The sequence below is a fragment of the Dasypus novemcinctus genome, chromosome 5 (assembly GCF_030445035.2).
Source record: "Dasypus novemcinctus isolate mDasNov1 chromosome 5, mDasNov1.1.hap2, whole genome shotgun sequence".
NCBI lineage: Eukaryota > Metazoa > Chordata > Mammalia > Cingulata > Dasypodidae > Dasypus > Dasypus novemcinctus.
Genome location: NC_080677.1, coordinates 130,929,103 through 130,943,335, shown reverse-complemented (window position 1 = coordinate 130,943,335; position 14,233 = coordinate 130,929,103). Strand labels below are relative to the sequence as shown.

Sequence of the window (14,233 nt, the reverse complement as noted above, 5' to 3'; positions counted from 1 at the left end):
GCGGGAATGCCTGAGAGGGGAGGGGGGATAGCTAGGGCCGCTGCCATCCTGGCACGCTGGATCTCCGGACCCACCTGGGAGGCGTTGCCGGGAGCAGCTGAGGCAGGCCTGGGAACTGCCGTTTCGCCAGCTGTGTCCCCAGGGCTGGGCACAGCACTCCTCCAGGGTTCCCCAGGAGGCATTCGCTGAGCCTGCCCGAGGCTGGCACTGCCACGTGGCAAAGCACTGACCCTCAGGGCTGGCTCCGGGGAGGGCTGTGATGGGCGGAGGGAGAGAATGGGCGGATGACACATTCAGGCAGCATGGGGGCTCACGGGAGCTCTCAGCCTCCCCCCGCAGCCTGGTACCCATCCCCCCTCACGAAGCCACAGATCAGGGCTAGATGCTGCCCTCTGACCCAGGACCCCCACTTGTGCCCACCCAGGTGCTTACCCAGGATGCAGTGGGTGCCCCCCCAGCCCGGGCAGCAAGCCCGCACTGTCCGGTTCTGTGCAGCCAGCTGGGTTTCCGGGGGCCTGGGTCCACGGAGCAGGGAAGGGAGGAGGGGATGTTAGTGTCCAGCCCACCACAGGGACGGGATGTTCCATTTGGTCACCTACTCTTCGAGTGGCTTTATCAAGTAATTTCCCCTTCCTGGCTCTAATTTCCCCATCTGCAAAGTGGGAAGTTGGAACTGGACGGTTTTTGCAGGCCCTCCTGCTCTGACATCCTGGCATTCGTGATTCCCAGGGCTTTTTTCCTCGATGCAGAGGGAGTGTGGGAAACCCGAGACTGAACAGGTATCAAGTGCCTTCCCGCTCTGCCCGCAGCAGTGCCCACTCAGCACCCCCATTTCATCCACTCTCTGCCCCTTCCTTGAGCCCCACACCAGGCCTCTCCCCCCTCGGGATGTCCTGTCACCCCTCCTGCCCTGCAGACAGCCCAGGTTCTGCACCCTCACTCACTTGTAGACGGGACAGAGCCCAGCACGTCCTTGCCGGGACAGGTCCAGTCGCCAGCCCAGGCGGCTGTAGTGGTAGAGGCTGGCGCAGGGCACCAGGTCCTCCCGACGGGGGGTCACTTCCTCCTCCACCCAGATGGTCTCTGTCCGCTCACACCACCGCCTGCCCGGGGATGGGGGAGTAACAGCTGCTGCCACTGCCACCTTCCCCTCAGTCACCAAGAAGCCTGTCCTGTGACTCCATTCCACTAAGAGCTGACCCCCAGGGAAGGGGGTAAGTGAGCCAAGGCGCTGGTTAATCCTGGGAGAGAAAAGCCCAGGGCAGGGGAGCCTAGCTGCCCCAGAGGGTCCCTGGTCAGGGGCGGGAAGAGAGCTCACCCTTCAGCCAGCGTCCATGCCACCCCAAAGAGCAGGGCGGGGAGCAGCATGGTGCCCCCTTGCCCCCTGGAGTCACCTTGGGGGGTAGGCAGTGCCCGCAGAGGTGAGCACAGAGGCTGGTTGCTGGTGTCCCCAGCCCCACACGGCCTGTCTGTTGCAGCCCGGTGGTCAGTCTGTCCAAGGCGGCCAGTGAGAGCATGGCCCTTGGGGCTGGGGAGGCTTTATACTTCCCTCATGTTCCCTGGCACCATCTGCCCAGAACCGGATTGGACCTGCCCACGCAATCCCCTCAGAGGCCTGCTTTCCCTGGAAACAGTCCCCTTCCCGCCCCCTCCCAGTGTGTGTGTGTGTGTGTGTGTGTGTGTGTGTGTGTGTGTGTGCAGTTGGTAGTGGGGGAACACTTAGCGCCTCAGGAACTTACACACTCTCAATCACTACCACAAATCAAGGTGGGATTTGTGGAAGTCACCCTTCCTTTCTGGGTCTCAATCTCCTTCCCAGTAAGAATCTCAGGGACCTCCTAGGGACACATGGACAGGACTCAGAAGCCCCATCCATACCTTGAAATTCTGTGTGCACATTTTTCTGAGTACAGTTCCGTAAGTTTTAGCAGATTTTCATGGGGGACCATGACTTTACAAAAAGGTTACGAGTTACTGGGCTAAATGGTTTTTATGGTCTTCCAGGCCTAAAATTCAGATTTTTATGATGCCCTCCCTTTCTCTTTTTCCTGCCTCCCCTTGTCCCCCATCTCCTGCCAGGCACTCTGAAAGGGAGGGTCAGGGAGCAGAAAGAGCAGAGATTCCACAGTAGTTTGAGAGCCTTTAAACAAGCCCTGCATGTGGAGATAGGGTGGACGTGTACTCTTCTTCTGTGCGGGTCTGAGCTTCTTACTGGAGATGGTCTGGTTGTTTGGACCCAAACTGGTCTCCTTCTGGAAGGGCATCCTAGGGTCCCTGGGGTCCAGAGCCAGGGAGCCTGGGCTGAGGATTGAGAGCAAGACTTAGGAAGAAGTGCCTGGGGGTGGGAAGTGTTGGGGTGGGGGGTGGGGCCAAGGGACCTCCAGAGGCCAAGGCTGAGGCGGATGGGGTAATCTGAGCATCCGGGTTGGGAGGGGGCAGCAGGGGGGACATCCTGGTTACATCCTGGTTACCAGTCTAGCTCCGGGACACCCAGGCTGGAATGTGACCTGGGCCTCAGATGCCTTCTCCCCTCCCATTCCTCCATCCCCTAAAGCTGATGTCTAGACCCCAGCACCCCCATAGTCATCCCACCCGGCAGGGGTGGGGGGGTTGTGTGGAAGGCTGCATTCCTTTTCCCAGACCCACCACCATTGGTCCTGGGGCCAAAAGAGGCTCCAGTGTGGGTCCCACAGTTCACTGCCAGGCAGGGATCTCTCTCACACATCTCTGTCACACACTGCCTCTCACACACTCACAGCAGGATGCGGTGGGCACACTCTCCCAGTCGCTCATCCAGCCGTGCTCCCACACACCCCTCACACTCATCCACACTCCCACTGCAGGTCTCCCAAGACTGACACGGATGCTCAGCCCTCCCCAACTCCAGCACACACAGTGACACATTCTGCTCCTCCGGGGCCATCCCTGCAGTTGAATGAGCAGGCTGGGCACTGACTCACGGAGGCAGCCCATCAAGGAAGTGGGGGCACTGGTGCTCTCCCAGGTTCCATCTGCTCACACACCTCTAACCCTCACATCAGTCAGCCAACAACTACTGGTGGAGCCCTCCTCTGTGCCATCTCTGTCCCATTCAAGGCCACCTGATTCCACAGGTGTTCACATCCTTGTGATGGATGGGCTTGCTCTGCCCTCTAGGGCCACTCACCCCTGTTTTGGCTCCCTTTCGCAGACTCTCTGGCATGTGGATTCTAATATTGGGTGCTAAAGCAGCACCTGGCTTGTCAAGAAGCACAGATCACAGCTGTCCCTGTCCCTAAAGGGGGCAGGAGGGAGAGAAGCTGGAGCTGGGGAGCCTGGAGAAAGAGATTAGGAAGAGGGGGCCCAGATTTTAGCTTTAGGAGGACAGGATACTGGAAGCTTTCAAAAGGATTGGAGGCCTCTCACCTTTCCTTGCACAGATGGCAAGGCCAAAAGAGAAACATTTTAACGCGGGAGCAAGGACCGGCAGGTCTAGCGTCCCCTGGGAGCTGGATCTGAGGGCTGAGGGGAGCCCTCCCACACCTAACTTCTCGAGGTTTCAGCCTCGCAGGAGGGCCGCCCTCCACCACGCCCAGCGAACAGCACCCCTCCCGCTCCTCCCACCGGCCCCGCCCTCAGTCTCGGCCCCGCCCAGCTCCAGCTGCGCTCCGGGTGCGCCCCTCTAGCCCCACCTTCCCCGGGGGACCTGGCTCAAGGCCCCCTCCCCGATTTCTAGTTGGAAGGGTTCTTTCTCGTCGAGCACCAGGGCCAGCCCGCTCTCCCTCGGCCCCCAGCTCTTCTGCCCCGCCTTCCCGCACCCACCCCCTCGCCTCCACACCCGAAGCCCCACTCCCGTGGCCCGTCTCTGATGGGGTCCTTCTGGACTCGGGGGCCAGAGGGTCTAGGTTTGGGTGGATCCAGGTGGAATCCCCGAGGAGAGAGGGGGGCGGGGCCGGAGTTTCTGGGACCAACGAACCGAACCACTCTCGACGAAGACTCGACCCCACCAAAGGGGAGAGCGCGGCACAGACACTCTGCTGGCGCACGCGACTCCAAGACGGTAACGCAGACACACCGACTCCCCTGCCTCCCCTTCCCCGGACGCGCCCCCTCTTCCTCCCAGCTCCTCACTCCCTCGGCCCCCCCACCTCCCACCCCGCTCTCCACCTTCACCTTGGCTCCTCCCTCGGCGGCGGTGAGCACCCTTCCCTCCCAGCCGAGTGCCCTTCTTCCCTAGCGCTCCTCTCCCTCCTCCAACCCTCCCCCGAACACCCCTCCCTCCCTTCTCTCCCCCCTCTTCCCTCCCCTGTTCCTTTGCTCCCACTTTTCATCACCTAATCCTGGTCGTCGTCCCTCCCGACCAACACCTGCCCTCCTTGTCCCGCTCTGCTCCCGCCCGCAACCCCACTCCTAGAGTCCCCTGCCCCCCCCCCCCCCGCCCCCAGTCCTCGTGCCCTGTTGCTCCCCTCCTGCTTGCTCTGTCCCTCCTCCCTCCCCGGAGCCGCTTTCCCGCTCCCTCCCCGTCTTTTCCTCTCCCCTCCCCGCGAAGTTTCGGAGCTGTCAGTCTGTCAGTCTTTCGGGCAGTCCGCACCCGAGCTGCAGGCAGCGAGCGCCATTGTGAGCAGAGCCGGCCGGGCAGGACGCCGGGACGCCGGTGTCCCGGCAGCGGAGAGGCACGGCCGTCCCGCCAGGTAAGGGCCGCGGAGGCTCCGAGCTGCCGGCGGCTCCGCCCGCTTCCCTTTCAATACCGACACTCACATTCACTGCCCGCCCCGCGCAGGTGACAGCCCCCGGGCTAGGGGTGCTAGGAGTGGAGGAGGTCTGGAATTCGGGGAGGGGGGAATGGGCAGGGGAGGGGGCACGGGGTAGAGGAGGGAGGGGATGTGACTGGGAGAGAGGGCAAGGCTGGCTGGGTGGGGGGGTCGGGGATTTAGAGGAGAGGAGGGTCTGGAGGGAAGGGGGGGCTGGGGAGAGAGGAGCGGGGTGGGAATCTGGTGGGAAAGGGAAGAGAGGGTTCCTGGGTGAGGGAGTGGGGAGTCTCATTAGAGGGGGTAGGAGAGGGGGTGTGGGAAGGGGCCAAGGGGGAAGGGAAGGGGCGAAATGAGGCGGAGAGGATCGGGCCGCTTGGGAGGGGCAAGAGAGAAGGGCACTGACAGGTGAGCCCCGGAGCAGAGGAGGGGGCTCCCAGGCGTGGGGTGAGGTCTCAGGGAGGTGAGGCTCTAGAGGACAAACGGACACGGGGAGGTGGAAGGCGAGGGGGCTGGGCGGGAGGAAAACTTGGGAGGGGGAGAGAAGCCAGTGGGGAGCAGAAATGGGGAAGGGTTACCGAGAGGGAGGGGAAAAGCGACGGAGGTGTGTTGGGGAGAAAGGGGTTGGAAGACAAGGCAGGGGTGGGGAGGGGCAGGGCCAGTGAGAGGGTCTAGAATGAGCGGGGTATGACTTGGACCCCCAGGCTTAGGGAACAGGGAAACAAGGAGGGAGCTCCTCAGAGCGGACTGGAAGGGGGAGGGGAAGAGAGCGCCTGCTGGGGAGGCAGAGGGGGAAGGGAGACAGGGGCCTCTGAGGGGAAGGAGAGCTGCAGGAGGGAGGGAGAGAGGGAGGGAGGGCTGGTGTGGGGAGAGGGGGAGGGCTGGTGTGAGGAGGGGGAGGGTTGGGAAGGGGGGAGGGAGGGAACTGAGGTGAGGAGAGGAAGAGAGAAGGAAGGGAAACCGGAGTGGGGGAGGAGAAGAGAAGGGGAGGGGAGAGCGGGGAGGGGGAGAGAGGCTGAGAGAGAGGAGGGCGGGTGGAGAGGAGGAAGGAAAAGAGCTGGGGGAAAGGAAGGGAGAGGGTGTGCAGCCCGGGAGGGGGAGGGAGCCGGAGGAGAATCGGGAGGGAAGGGAGAGGCGGCTCTGAGCCCGGGAGAGAGGCAGAGGGAGGAGAGCGCGGCCACTGAGACTGCCCAGAGCCGAGGGTCAGGGGAGGCGGTGGCCCGGGTGGGCTGACCTGGGAGGGGGCCGTGAGGGGCTGGCCCTGCTGCGGGTGAGCGGGAGGAGCCGGAGGGGCGGGGCAGGGGGAGGAGCTCGGAGGAGCCAGCCCGATTCGGCGGGGAGAGAGGGGCGGAGAGAGAGGGCGGAAGGCTGAGAGCCGGGGAGAGGGGAGGGGCAGAGGGAAGGCTGCCAGAGAGATTGGGGGGGGAGGGGAGTCTGCTGTAGGAGGGGCCAGCAACCCGCTGGAAAAGGAGCAGGAAAGGGGGCACGGCGCGGGGTGGGGGGTGGGGGATCGGGAGTGGGGTACAGTCTCTGGCTGGGGAAACCCCCCAAGGGAGGGGGGATGCTTTTGAGGTAGGGGTTTAGGGAGAGGAAGCAAAAGCCATTTCCTACCTTCTGCCTTAAGCAAGGAACCTTCCCCCCCCACCAGTGGCCGTATAGTAACACTCACCTCTGCCCCCTCGGCTGGCTCCTATTTCACCAGCTCCTGCAGTGACAGCTGGAGGGCCTAGGAGATGAAGTTCCCCCCTCCCCACCCTGGGTTGCCACCCTCCACCCACTCCCCGGAGAACCTATTGAATCCCGGACTTCTCCAGGCAAGCGCACGCTGGAGGGGGGGGGGGGGCGTGGCTGCTGTTGGGCTGGGGTTGGCTCAGAGCCACCTTGCCAGGTGAGGGGGTGGGGGATTGCAGATTTCCAGATCTGACCAGAGCTTGAGAAGTGACTTCAAGGCCTTCTCCTTGGACCACCTTCAAAGATCTCTTTGCTTTCTGAAATTAGGCTTCCGTCAGCTGTACCCGGGGACACCACCATTGGCTGAGGGACAGGCAGAGCCAGGGCCCAGGTGGAAGCTGTGGTGGGAAGACTCTGAACAGGAATATCTTTTCTCCTTAGGGTCTGTGGCCTAATTCCCAGGAGGAGCCACTCCAGGTTGCCATGAGAGAGACCTTTGAGGCCCTCAGCTCCCTGGGTGAGCCGCGGAACTGAAAGAACTTGGGTGGGGAGGGGTGGGGCAGGGCAGGAGGAGGATTCAGGGGCATGGTGGCTCACCTGCTTCCCTACAACGCAGGCAGCAGAGACATCCTCAGGAGCCTGCATCTCCTAGCACTTCTGAGGACCCAGAGACCCTGAGAAGCCCTAGGGCGGCACATATTCAATATCAACAGGGAATATTTGAACCCCTGTAGGATGTTGGGTGTTGTGCTAGACTGAATGTGCATGTGGGTAGTCAAAGAGCACTGCGATTTTTAAATACCTGATGGCTCCTCCCTCTCCTGTCCTTCTTGACTCAAAGAGGCTGATGTTGATACCTAGCCAGGCTTCTGGGGAGCCTGGGCTGCCCCTGGTCCATGCTGGCTAGAGATCCTATCCATCCTCAGTAGGTTGGGGAGAGTCTCTTGGGTGGGATGGGGAGGGGAAGAGTCTTTGATCACCTATTTTGTACTGGATGCTTTACTTGGACCCATCCTGGGTTACAGGATTCTCTGTGGGACAGCCAGAGATGGCCCCCCAAAGTGAGCCCGGGGAAGGATCCCATAATACTCAAAAGCAGATGTCCCCTTCCAGGGAAGAGAGAGCCTTGGGCGCATGCTCAGGTAAGTAAGTGGGGACCATGGAGGATATCTGGGGGGGGGTTGTCCTTTCTCCTTCATTTGTCAAGTAGTTATTGAGCACCTTTTATGTGTCAGGTGCCGTTCTGGGCGCTTGGAACAGCTCATTTGGCAAATAGATAAGCATCCCTGCCTTTGAGACATTTATTCCTAGTGGGGGGAGAGCATCAACAAACAACAAATGTAAAAATAGTACGTTTTTAAACTATTAGAAGATGATAAGTGCTATGTGGGGGTGGGGCATAAAGCAAGGTGGGGACACTGAGGCCACAGTAGGTGAGGGCAGAGCAAGTCATAGGATTAACCAAAGTTGATATGAGAAGGCCTCACTGGGAAGGTAAGATTTGACCAAGATTTGAAAGAGCCAAGGAGGTAGCTAAGCAGATATCTGGGATGGAGAAGAGCTTTCAGGCACTGGGAGGGAACAGCCAGAGCAGAGCACCTACTGCAGGAGCGTGCCTGGCTTTTTGACGTCCTAGTTTTCCCCAATGATTGGCTTTGGACTAAGCTCCTTCTGGTGGCTAGGAAGGCCCAGCCCTCCCCCTAGAAGCCTCAGGGACCCTTCCTTGCTTCCTCTTTCTTACACGCACATACTCTAGAAACTTCTCACAGTTTGTGGCTCTTGCAATCTATACAGACTTAGCAGCTGCCCTGCTTGAAGGAGGCCAAGGCTGCCTGGGGCAGCTGGGAATTGAGTTCTGTAGGAAGGAGCTGGGACTGGGTTTTAAATAAGCAAATGCCACCCCCCCCCCCCACTTTCCAGCACCAGTGGGGACCTTTGTTCATGTCTCCAGAATCCTTAAGGTATCCTGTTCTCTGTCAGGGCTCGAGGCCCCCAGGCCCGAGGAGGGTGGTCGGTCTGAGCAAGAAGAGGCTCCCTTCAGAGGGGGGAAGGAATGCATACCACAGAAGGCTGAGTCTGTAGGCACCTGTCCAGGTAAGTCTCTCCATCTATCCACCCCACCATGGGATCAGGCAAAGGGAACTAGGGGCCCAGCAAGCTCCAGAGTTCCTATCTGATAAGACAGGATTGGCTGTTCCCTGAGACAGCAGCTCGAGGCTCCTCCAACCCAAGATGAATTCCGGCCCTGGCTGGCCTTTCTGCTATGGAGCCCAGTGCCCAAAGGAAATTTCACATCTATGGACAGCAGGAATCATAAAGGCTGGTCATCAAAGAGAAACAAACCCTTACCCAAACATCCTCTAAAAGTCCTGGCTTCCCTTCCTTATCTCTGCCAGTCTAACAGTGCTTGCTGATGATGTGAATTACAACTCCCATGAAGATATATGGTCTTGGTGAATCTTTTCATCATCTCTCCAGACCAGCTCCCTTCCCCAAATTGCCATCAATCTTGAGTGGCACCCAAATGCTCTAAATCTGTTGTAGTCAACTCATCATACCCATATCCTGGCAGCAAACAGTTGATACTCTCTTCACAGTCTCACTCATTACTTCTTTCCATTCCCACCCTCCTTGTCATCTTTCACCCGTGTGAGATCATTTTAGTCAACAAGGATTGGTTTAGTGCCTTCTGTGTACAGGCTGTGCTTATCCTGGAAAGAGATGGGCTCTAGAGTTACATAGACCTGGTTTGAATCCTTGCTCCACAGTCATCACTTGAGAGATCTTGGATAGAAGATCTCACCTCTGGAAGCTTCAGTTTGTTTACCTGTACATAGGGATAATATAGCAGCAACTTCATGGTTGTTGTGAAGGCTCATGACAGGGTACATAAAGTGCTTTGGGTATAGTTAGCACTCAGTGAATGGCAGCAATGCCTATTGTGATTAGACATGTAAACGGAGAGAACACGAGATGTCTGCTCTCCAGAAGCTAAAATCTAGTTGACGTGGCATTAATAGTGTGATCCATATGTATCTTTATATTTTAAAAAATTGAAATAGGACAAAAAATTAAAGAACAGATAACAATAAAGTCATGTCACAAATAAGTGTAAATGTGCTAAGAGTGAAAGTGGATGTAGCTCAAGTGGTTGAGTGCCTGCTTCCCATGTACAAAACAAACAAACAAACAAAAACTCTAACTCTCATTGGGGAACGGATGTAGCCAGAAAGTTCACTTGTGATTGGGTTAGTAGGAGACCAGCTCGGCCAAGGTAGAGTTCATGTTTGGGAGTAGTCAAGAAGGTTGAACTATGTTGTGTGTCTCAGATGTAGGTAGAAATTACTTTAGCCTGTAAATAATAAGGAACTATTGGTGTGTTTTTGAGTAGAACAGTGGCACAGTGAAAATGAAAGCAATATAATAGCATGACACATTGACAGTGGTTTGGAGCTGATGGATTGGTGGGAGAAACTGGCAGTAGATCTAATTGTGACAACCCATGTGTAATGTAATTCAGGCTCAGGCCTGTCACAGACTTTTAGGGCCATAGAGAAACTCAGATCATCTGGCCCAATGATTCTCAAACCAGAACCATTTCGGGAGCTTTAAGGAAAAAGAACAGGCTCATGAGCCCTGTACCTGCAGGTGCATTTGTAAAAGTTCTCTAGGAGATAATGATGTGGCACCAGGTTTAGGACCAATGAAAACAGCTCAGTCCTTACATCTAAGCAAACTAAGAAATGTAGCTCAAAGAGGTTAAGTGACTTAGTGACTTAACTAAAGCCACACTGCTGGTTGGTGACAGAGGAAAACCCAAGGTGGACACGCCCAACTCTGGGCCCCGACCTCCTTCCTCTCCGCTGAGTCACTGCAGCACCCAAGAGGGGCTGAGCTCCAGCCAAACCACATCGCAAACCTCCCCTTGGGCCTGAGGCTCCCTATTTCTCCAGAGGCTGGGCATGTCAGGGAGATGATGTTTACTGGTCCCCCAAGTCCTGTAAACGCAATCCCCCTCTTCCTAACTGGGATTTCCCACCTGGCTGTAGCAGCAGGAATGAAAGGAGCAGCAGCAGGGGGAGGCCTATGAGAGGCAACATGAAGGAATACCACAGTACTCTCTGGCTGGCTGGAGGCGGAGGGAGAGAACAAGGGAAAGCACAGAAGGTGAGATGTCAGGATTCCCAGGTGGAATGACTGGGAGAAGGAGGCTGTCCTCCAATGTTAAAGAGGGGGGAAGGGGCGTGTTTGGAAAGATCAAGTATTTCGAGGTAAATCCTCCGAGCTGCAACCATTTGCAGGATACCCCAGGGGAGCTGCTCAACTGGAGATGCCAGGCTGTGGTTCCAGGGAGGAGCCCAGGCTGGAAAGGGGCCACAGGAGACCTAGGAAGGCAGAATGACGGGTGAGAGCTGAACCTCGAGTTCACGGGGTGGAAGAGCAAGCCCTGCCTGATGCAGAGGCAGAAAAGGCGCTCCCTAGTGTCATGCAAGCCTCGGAGAACTCCCCCAAACTGGGCTTTCACGAGAGTCGCAGCCGCAGAGAGTGAAAGACAGGACTGAGGGATAATGCTCCGATTTGGTCATCTCCACAAAACTTTCAGTCGGGTAGAAAGTGCTGCCGCCAGACTGCAGGGCTCCAGGAAGTGGGAGTTGTATTGTATTTGGCACATAAAGGATGGGCGACTTGGGGCTCAATAAACTCCTCTGGTTTTGACTTTTCAGGGGACGAGTGGATGATCCGAAAGGTGAAGGTGGAGGATGAGGATCAAGAGGCAGAAGAGGAGGTCGAATGGCACCAACATCTATCGTTGCTTCCCAGCCCCTTCCCGACACCGGACCTGGGGCCGCTGGCCGCTACGTATAAGCTGGAGCCGGGGGCCCCCGGGGCACTGGGCGGGCTCGCCTTGTCCGCGTGGGCCCCGAACGCTGAGAAGCCCTATGGCTGCGGGGAGTGCGAGCGGCGCTTCCGGGACCAGCTGACCCTGCGGCTGCACCAGAGGCTGCACCGTGGTGAAGGGCCCTGCGCCTGCCCGGACTGCGGCCGCAGCTTCACGCAGCGCGCCCACATGCTGCTGCATCAGCGCAGCCATCGCGGCGAGCGGCCTTTCCCGTGCTCCGAGTGCGACAAGCGCTTCAGCAAGAAGGCCCATCTGACCCGCCACCTGCGCACGCACACGGGAGAGCGGCCCTACCCGTGCGCCGAGTGCGGCAAGCGCTTCAGCCAGAAGATACACCTGGGCTCGCACCAGAAGACGCACACCGGTGAGCGGCCCTTCCCCTGCACCGAGTGCGAGAAGCGCTTTCGCAAAAAGACGCACTTGATCCGACACCAGCGTATCCACACCGGCGAGAGGCCCTACCAGTGCGCTCAATGCGCACGCAGCTTCACGCATAAGCAGCACTTGGTGCGGCACCAAAGGGTGCACGAGGCCGCCGGCCCGGCACCCCCCTCTCCCGACACGCCCGCCTTGCCCCATTCCGCCGCCGCATCCCCGACCCCTTCTCCCCCTGGGCCTAAGCCCTTCGCTTGCCCCGACTGCGGCATGAGCTTCGGCTGGAAGAAAAATCTCGCCACGCACCAGCGTCTGCACCGCGGCGAGGGACGCCCCTTTGGGTGCGACGAGTGTGCGCTGGATGCCGCCGTGGACCCCGCCGCTGCCGCGCCCTTGGCCTGTGTGCACAGTGGGCAGGGCTGCGGTCCGAGTCCGGACTCCGTGGCGCCCCAGCGCGCTTCCGCGGGCGAGCGGTCCTTTTTCTGCCCGGATTGCGGGCGCGGCTTCGCCCACGGACAGCATCTAGCGCGGCACCGGCGAGTGCACAGCGGCGAACGGCCGTTCTCCTGCGCGCAGTGTGGCCGCCGCTTCGGCTCGCGGCCCAATCTGGTCGCCCACTCCAGGGCCCACAGCGGCGCCAGGCCGTTCGCTTGCACTCAGTGTGGTCGCCGCTTCAGCCGTAAGTCGCATTTGGGCCGCCACCAGGCGGTGCACACGGGCAGTCGCCCTCATTCCTGCTCCATTTGTGCCCGCAGCTTCAGCTCCAAAACCAACCTGGTCCGCCACCAGGCGATCCACACCGGCTCCCGCCCTTTCTCCTGCCCGCAATGCGGCAAGAGCTTCAGCCGCAAAACCCACTTGGTGCGGCACCAGCGCATCCACGGCGAAGTGGCGCGCCCAGCCTCAGACGCAGACCTCACAGCCCCAAACTGGCCCATTCCCACCGAGGTGGCACCAACCTCGCTCTTCTTCTGAGCCTCATCCCGTCCCAGACGCTTCCTTGGTCTTCTTTTGCACACAGGGGTAAGGGGACCGGTGCTCCCAGGCCACCGGGACTGTTTGAACCCGATGGTCTGGGCTGCTGCTGGAAAGCCTGGACCCCTAATGCACCTTTCCTTCACTATCTTGCTGGCGGAGAAGTCTGGAAAGGATACCCAGCTTGGACGTTGTATGACAAAGGCAGTGATAAGAATGAACTCTTGCTGGGAACAGATCAGGCCCAACTCCTTGAAGACTCTCCATCCAGAGATGCCATCAGAAAGCAGACATTTCCCCCGACCACTAGTGATCAAGGACCAACTGGTACTTATTTTATCTCATCCCTTCCCCAAGGGCCAGGAACCTCTCCAGTGGGGAGGGAGAGAATGGTTGTCTGTGTATTTAAAGTTTCATTAAAGTTAAAATCTGAAGATTCTGGAGCTGTTAAATTAGTCTGGCAGGAAATCCCTGACTCTTCCCGTCACCCTCACACAGGTGCCCCTTCCCTTCCCCTTGCTGGGTGAGTGAAATGTAGCCAATTGCTATTAATTGGACCTTCCAAAAAAAAAAAAAAAATTATACACTTAATTGCCAAAGCACTACCCCAGTTCCTGCTTCTAGCTCAGAAATCTGACAAGGAAGAAACATTAGTACTGTATACCTTACCTGTGTGCCAGAAGTTGACACCTAGCCCAGTAAGGAATGCAAGAGAGGCGGTATGACGTCCTTTTGCCATCCACATGGAGAACAGCATACCGCCATGGGCTCTGTAGCTCTAGTTAGGGGGGCCATGAGCTTGAATTGGAATTCAAAGAGAAACCATTATTCTTGTGGGGATGTGTTGGTGGAGGTGTGGTATATTTTTAAAAAAATGTATAGTGTGGACTTAGTAAGGGGTCTGTGGTTTTCACCTGGCTGGCAATGGGGTCCGTGGAACAAAAAAGGTTCCTGATCTGAAGGTTCCTGCTCTAGTTCTTCTGCCTCTGCAACTCTTCCAAGGAGATCTCAGAGCAGCAGCCCCACCTGCCACCATGCCCGGCAGCACAAGGAAGAAGACACCACGTTTAGTGCCAGGAGCAGGTTGCTTTCACAGCACATTTGTCAACACAGTCTCTCTTCATGATGGATCCTTGATCCAGAATTCTCTGTCACTCTATTTCCCTAGTGCAGGCAGGCAAGGGAGCTGGAACTGACTGCACAGGGAAAGGGAAGGCAGGATGATGTAGAGCATGTTGGACTAGAGAGAGAAGACCTGAATTTGAGCCACTCCTCTGCCTCATTAGGACTTGGGACAGAGTATTCATTTCCCTGGGCCTCTGTTTTCTTATCACTAAAATAAGAAAGATGATTTTAAGAAAGGCCCTTTACAATTCTAATACCATTATCACCATGATAACCCTGGCAAATATTTATTGGGTACTTATTTGTATAAAGCACTGTGCTGGGCACTGTGAAGTAATAGTAAGCAAGACAGACAGGACACTTACCCTCAGAGAGTTTATAGTAAACAGAGCAAATACAGAGGGCTTTTGGAGTGTACAGTAAGGGCATCCAAAAATTTAGGAAAGGTCAAAGGAGGTTG

General features: G+C 57.7%; 2 protein-coding genes across 4 annotated transcripts in view; one reads left to right on the top strand and one right to left on the bottom strand.

The window, feature by feature from the left end:
* SSPO (SCO-spondin) overlaps nt 1-1,368 on the bottom strand; it is a 55,987-nt gene extending 54,619 nt beyond the window's left edge. Inside the window, 4 exon segments of the mRNA XM_071215526.1 lie at nt 75-254; nt 433-515; nt 945-1,241; nt 1,319-1,368. Of these exon segments, the coding sequence (XP_071071627.1) occupies nt 75-254; nt 433-515; nt 945-1,241; nt 1,319-1,368 (610 nt within the window).
* A 2,281-nt stretch (nt 1,369-3,649) lies between these two features.
* ZNF467 (zinc finger protein 467) lies at nt 3,650-13,082 on the top strand. 3 transcript variants are annotated; one of them, XM_012527794.4, is made up of 6 exons: nt 3,715-4,670; nt 6,430-6,541; nt 6,840-6,915; nt 7,424-7,540; nt 8,379-8,492; nt 11,123-13,082. In XM_012527794.4, exons 2-6 carry the CDS (start codon nt 6,461-6,463, stop codon nt 12,646-12,648), a joined length of 1,914 nt encoding a protein of 637 aa, XP_012383248.2. In that variant the 5' UTR covers nt 3,715-4,670; nt 6,430-6,460; the 3' UTR covers nt 12,649-13,082. The 3 variants fall into 3 exon arrangements, with proteins under 3 accessions (XP_023446516.2, XP_012383248.2, XP_071071435.1); XM_071215334.1 differs by lacking the exon at nt 3,715-4,670 and adding an exon at nt 4,685-4,759; XM_023590748.3 differs by lacking the exon at nt 6,430-6,541 and having other exon boundaries at nt 3,650-4,670.
* The last annotated feature ends 1,151 nt before the right edge of the window (nt 13,083-14,233 follow it).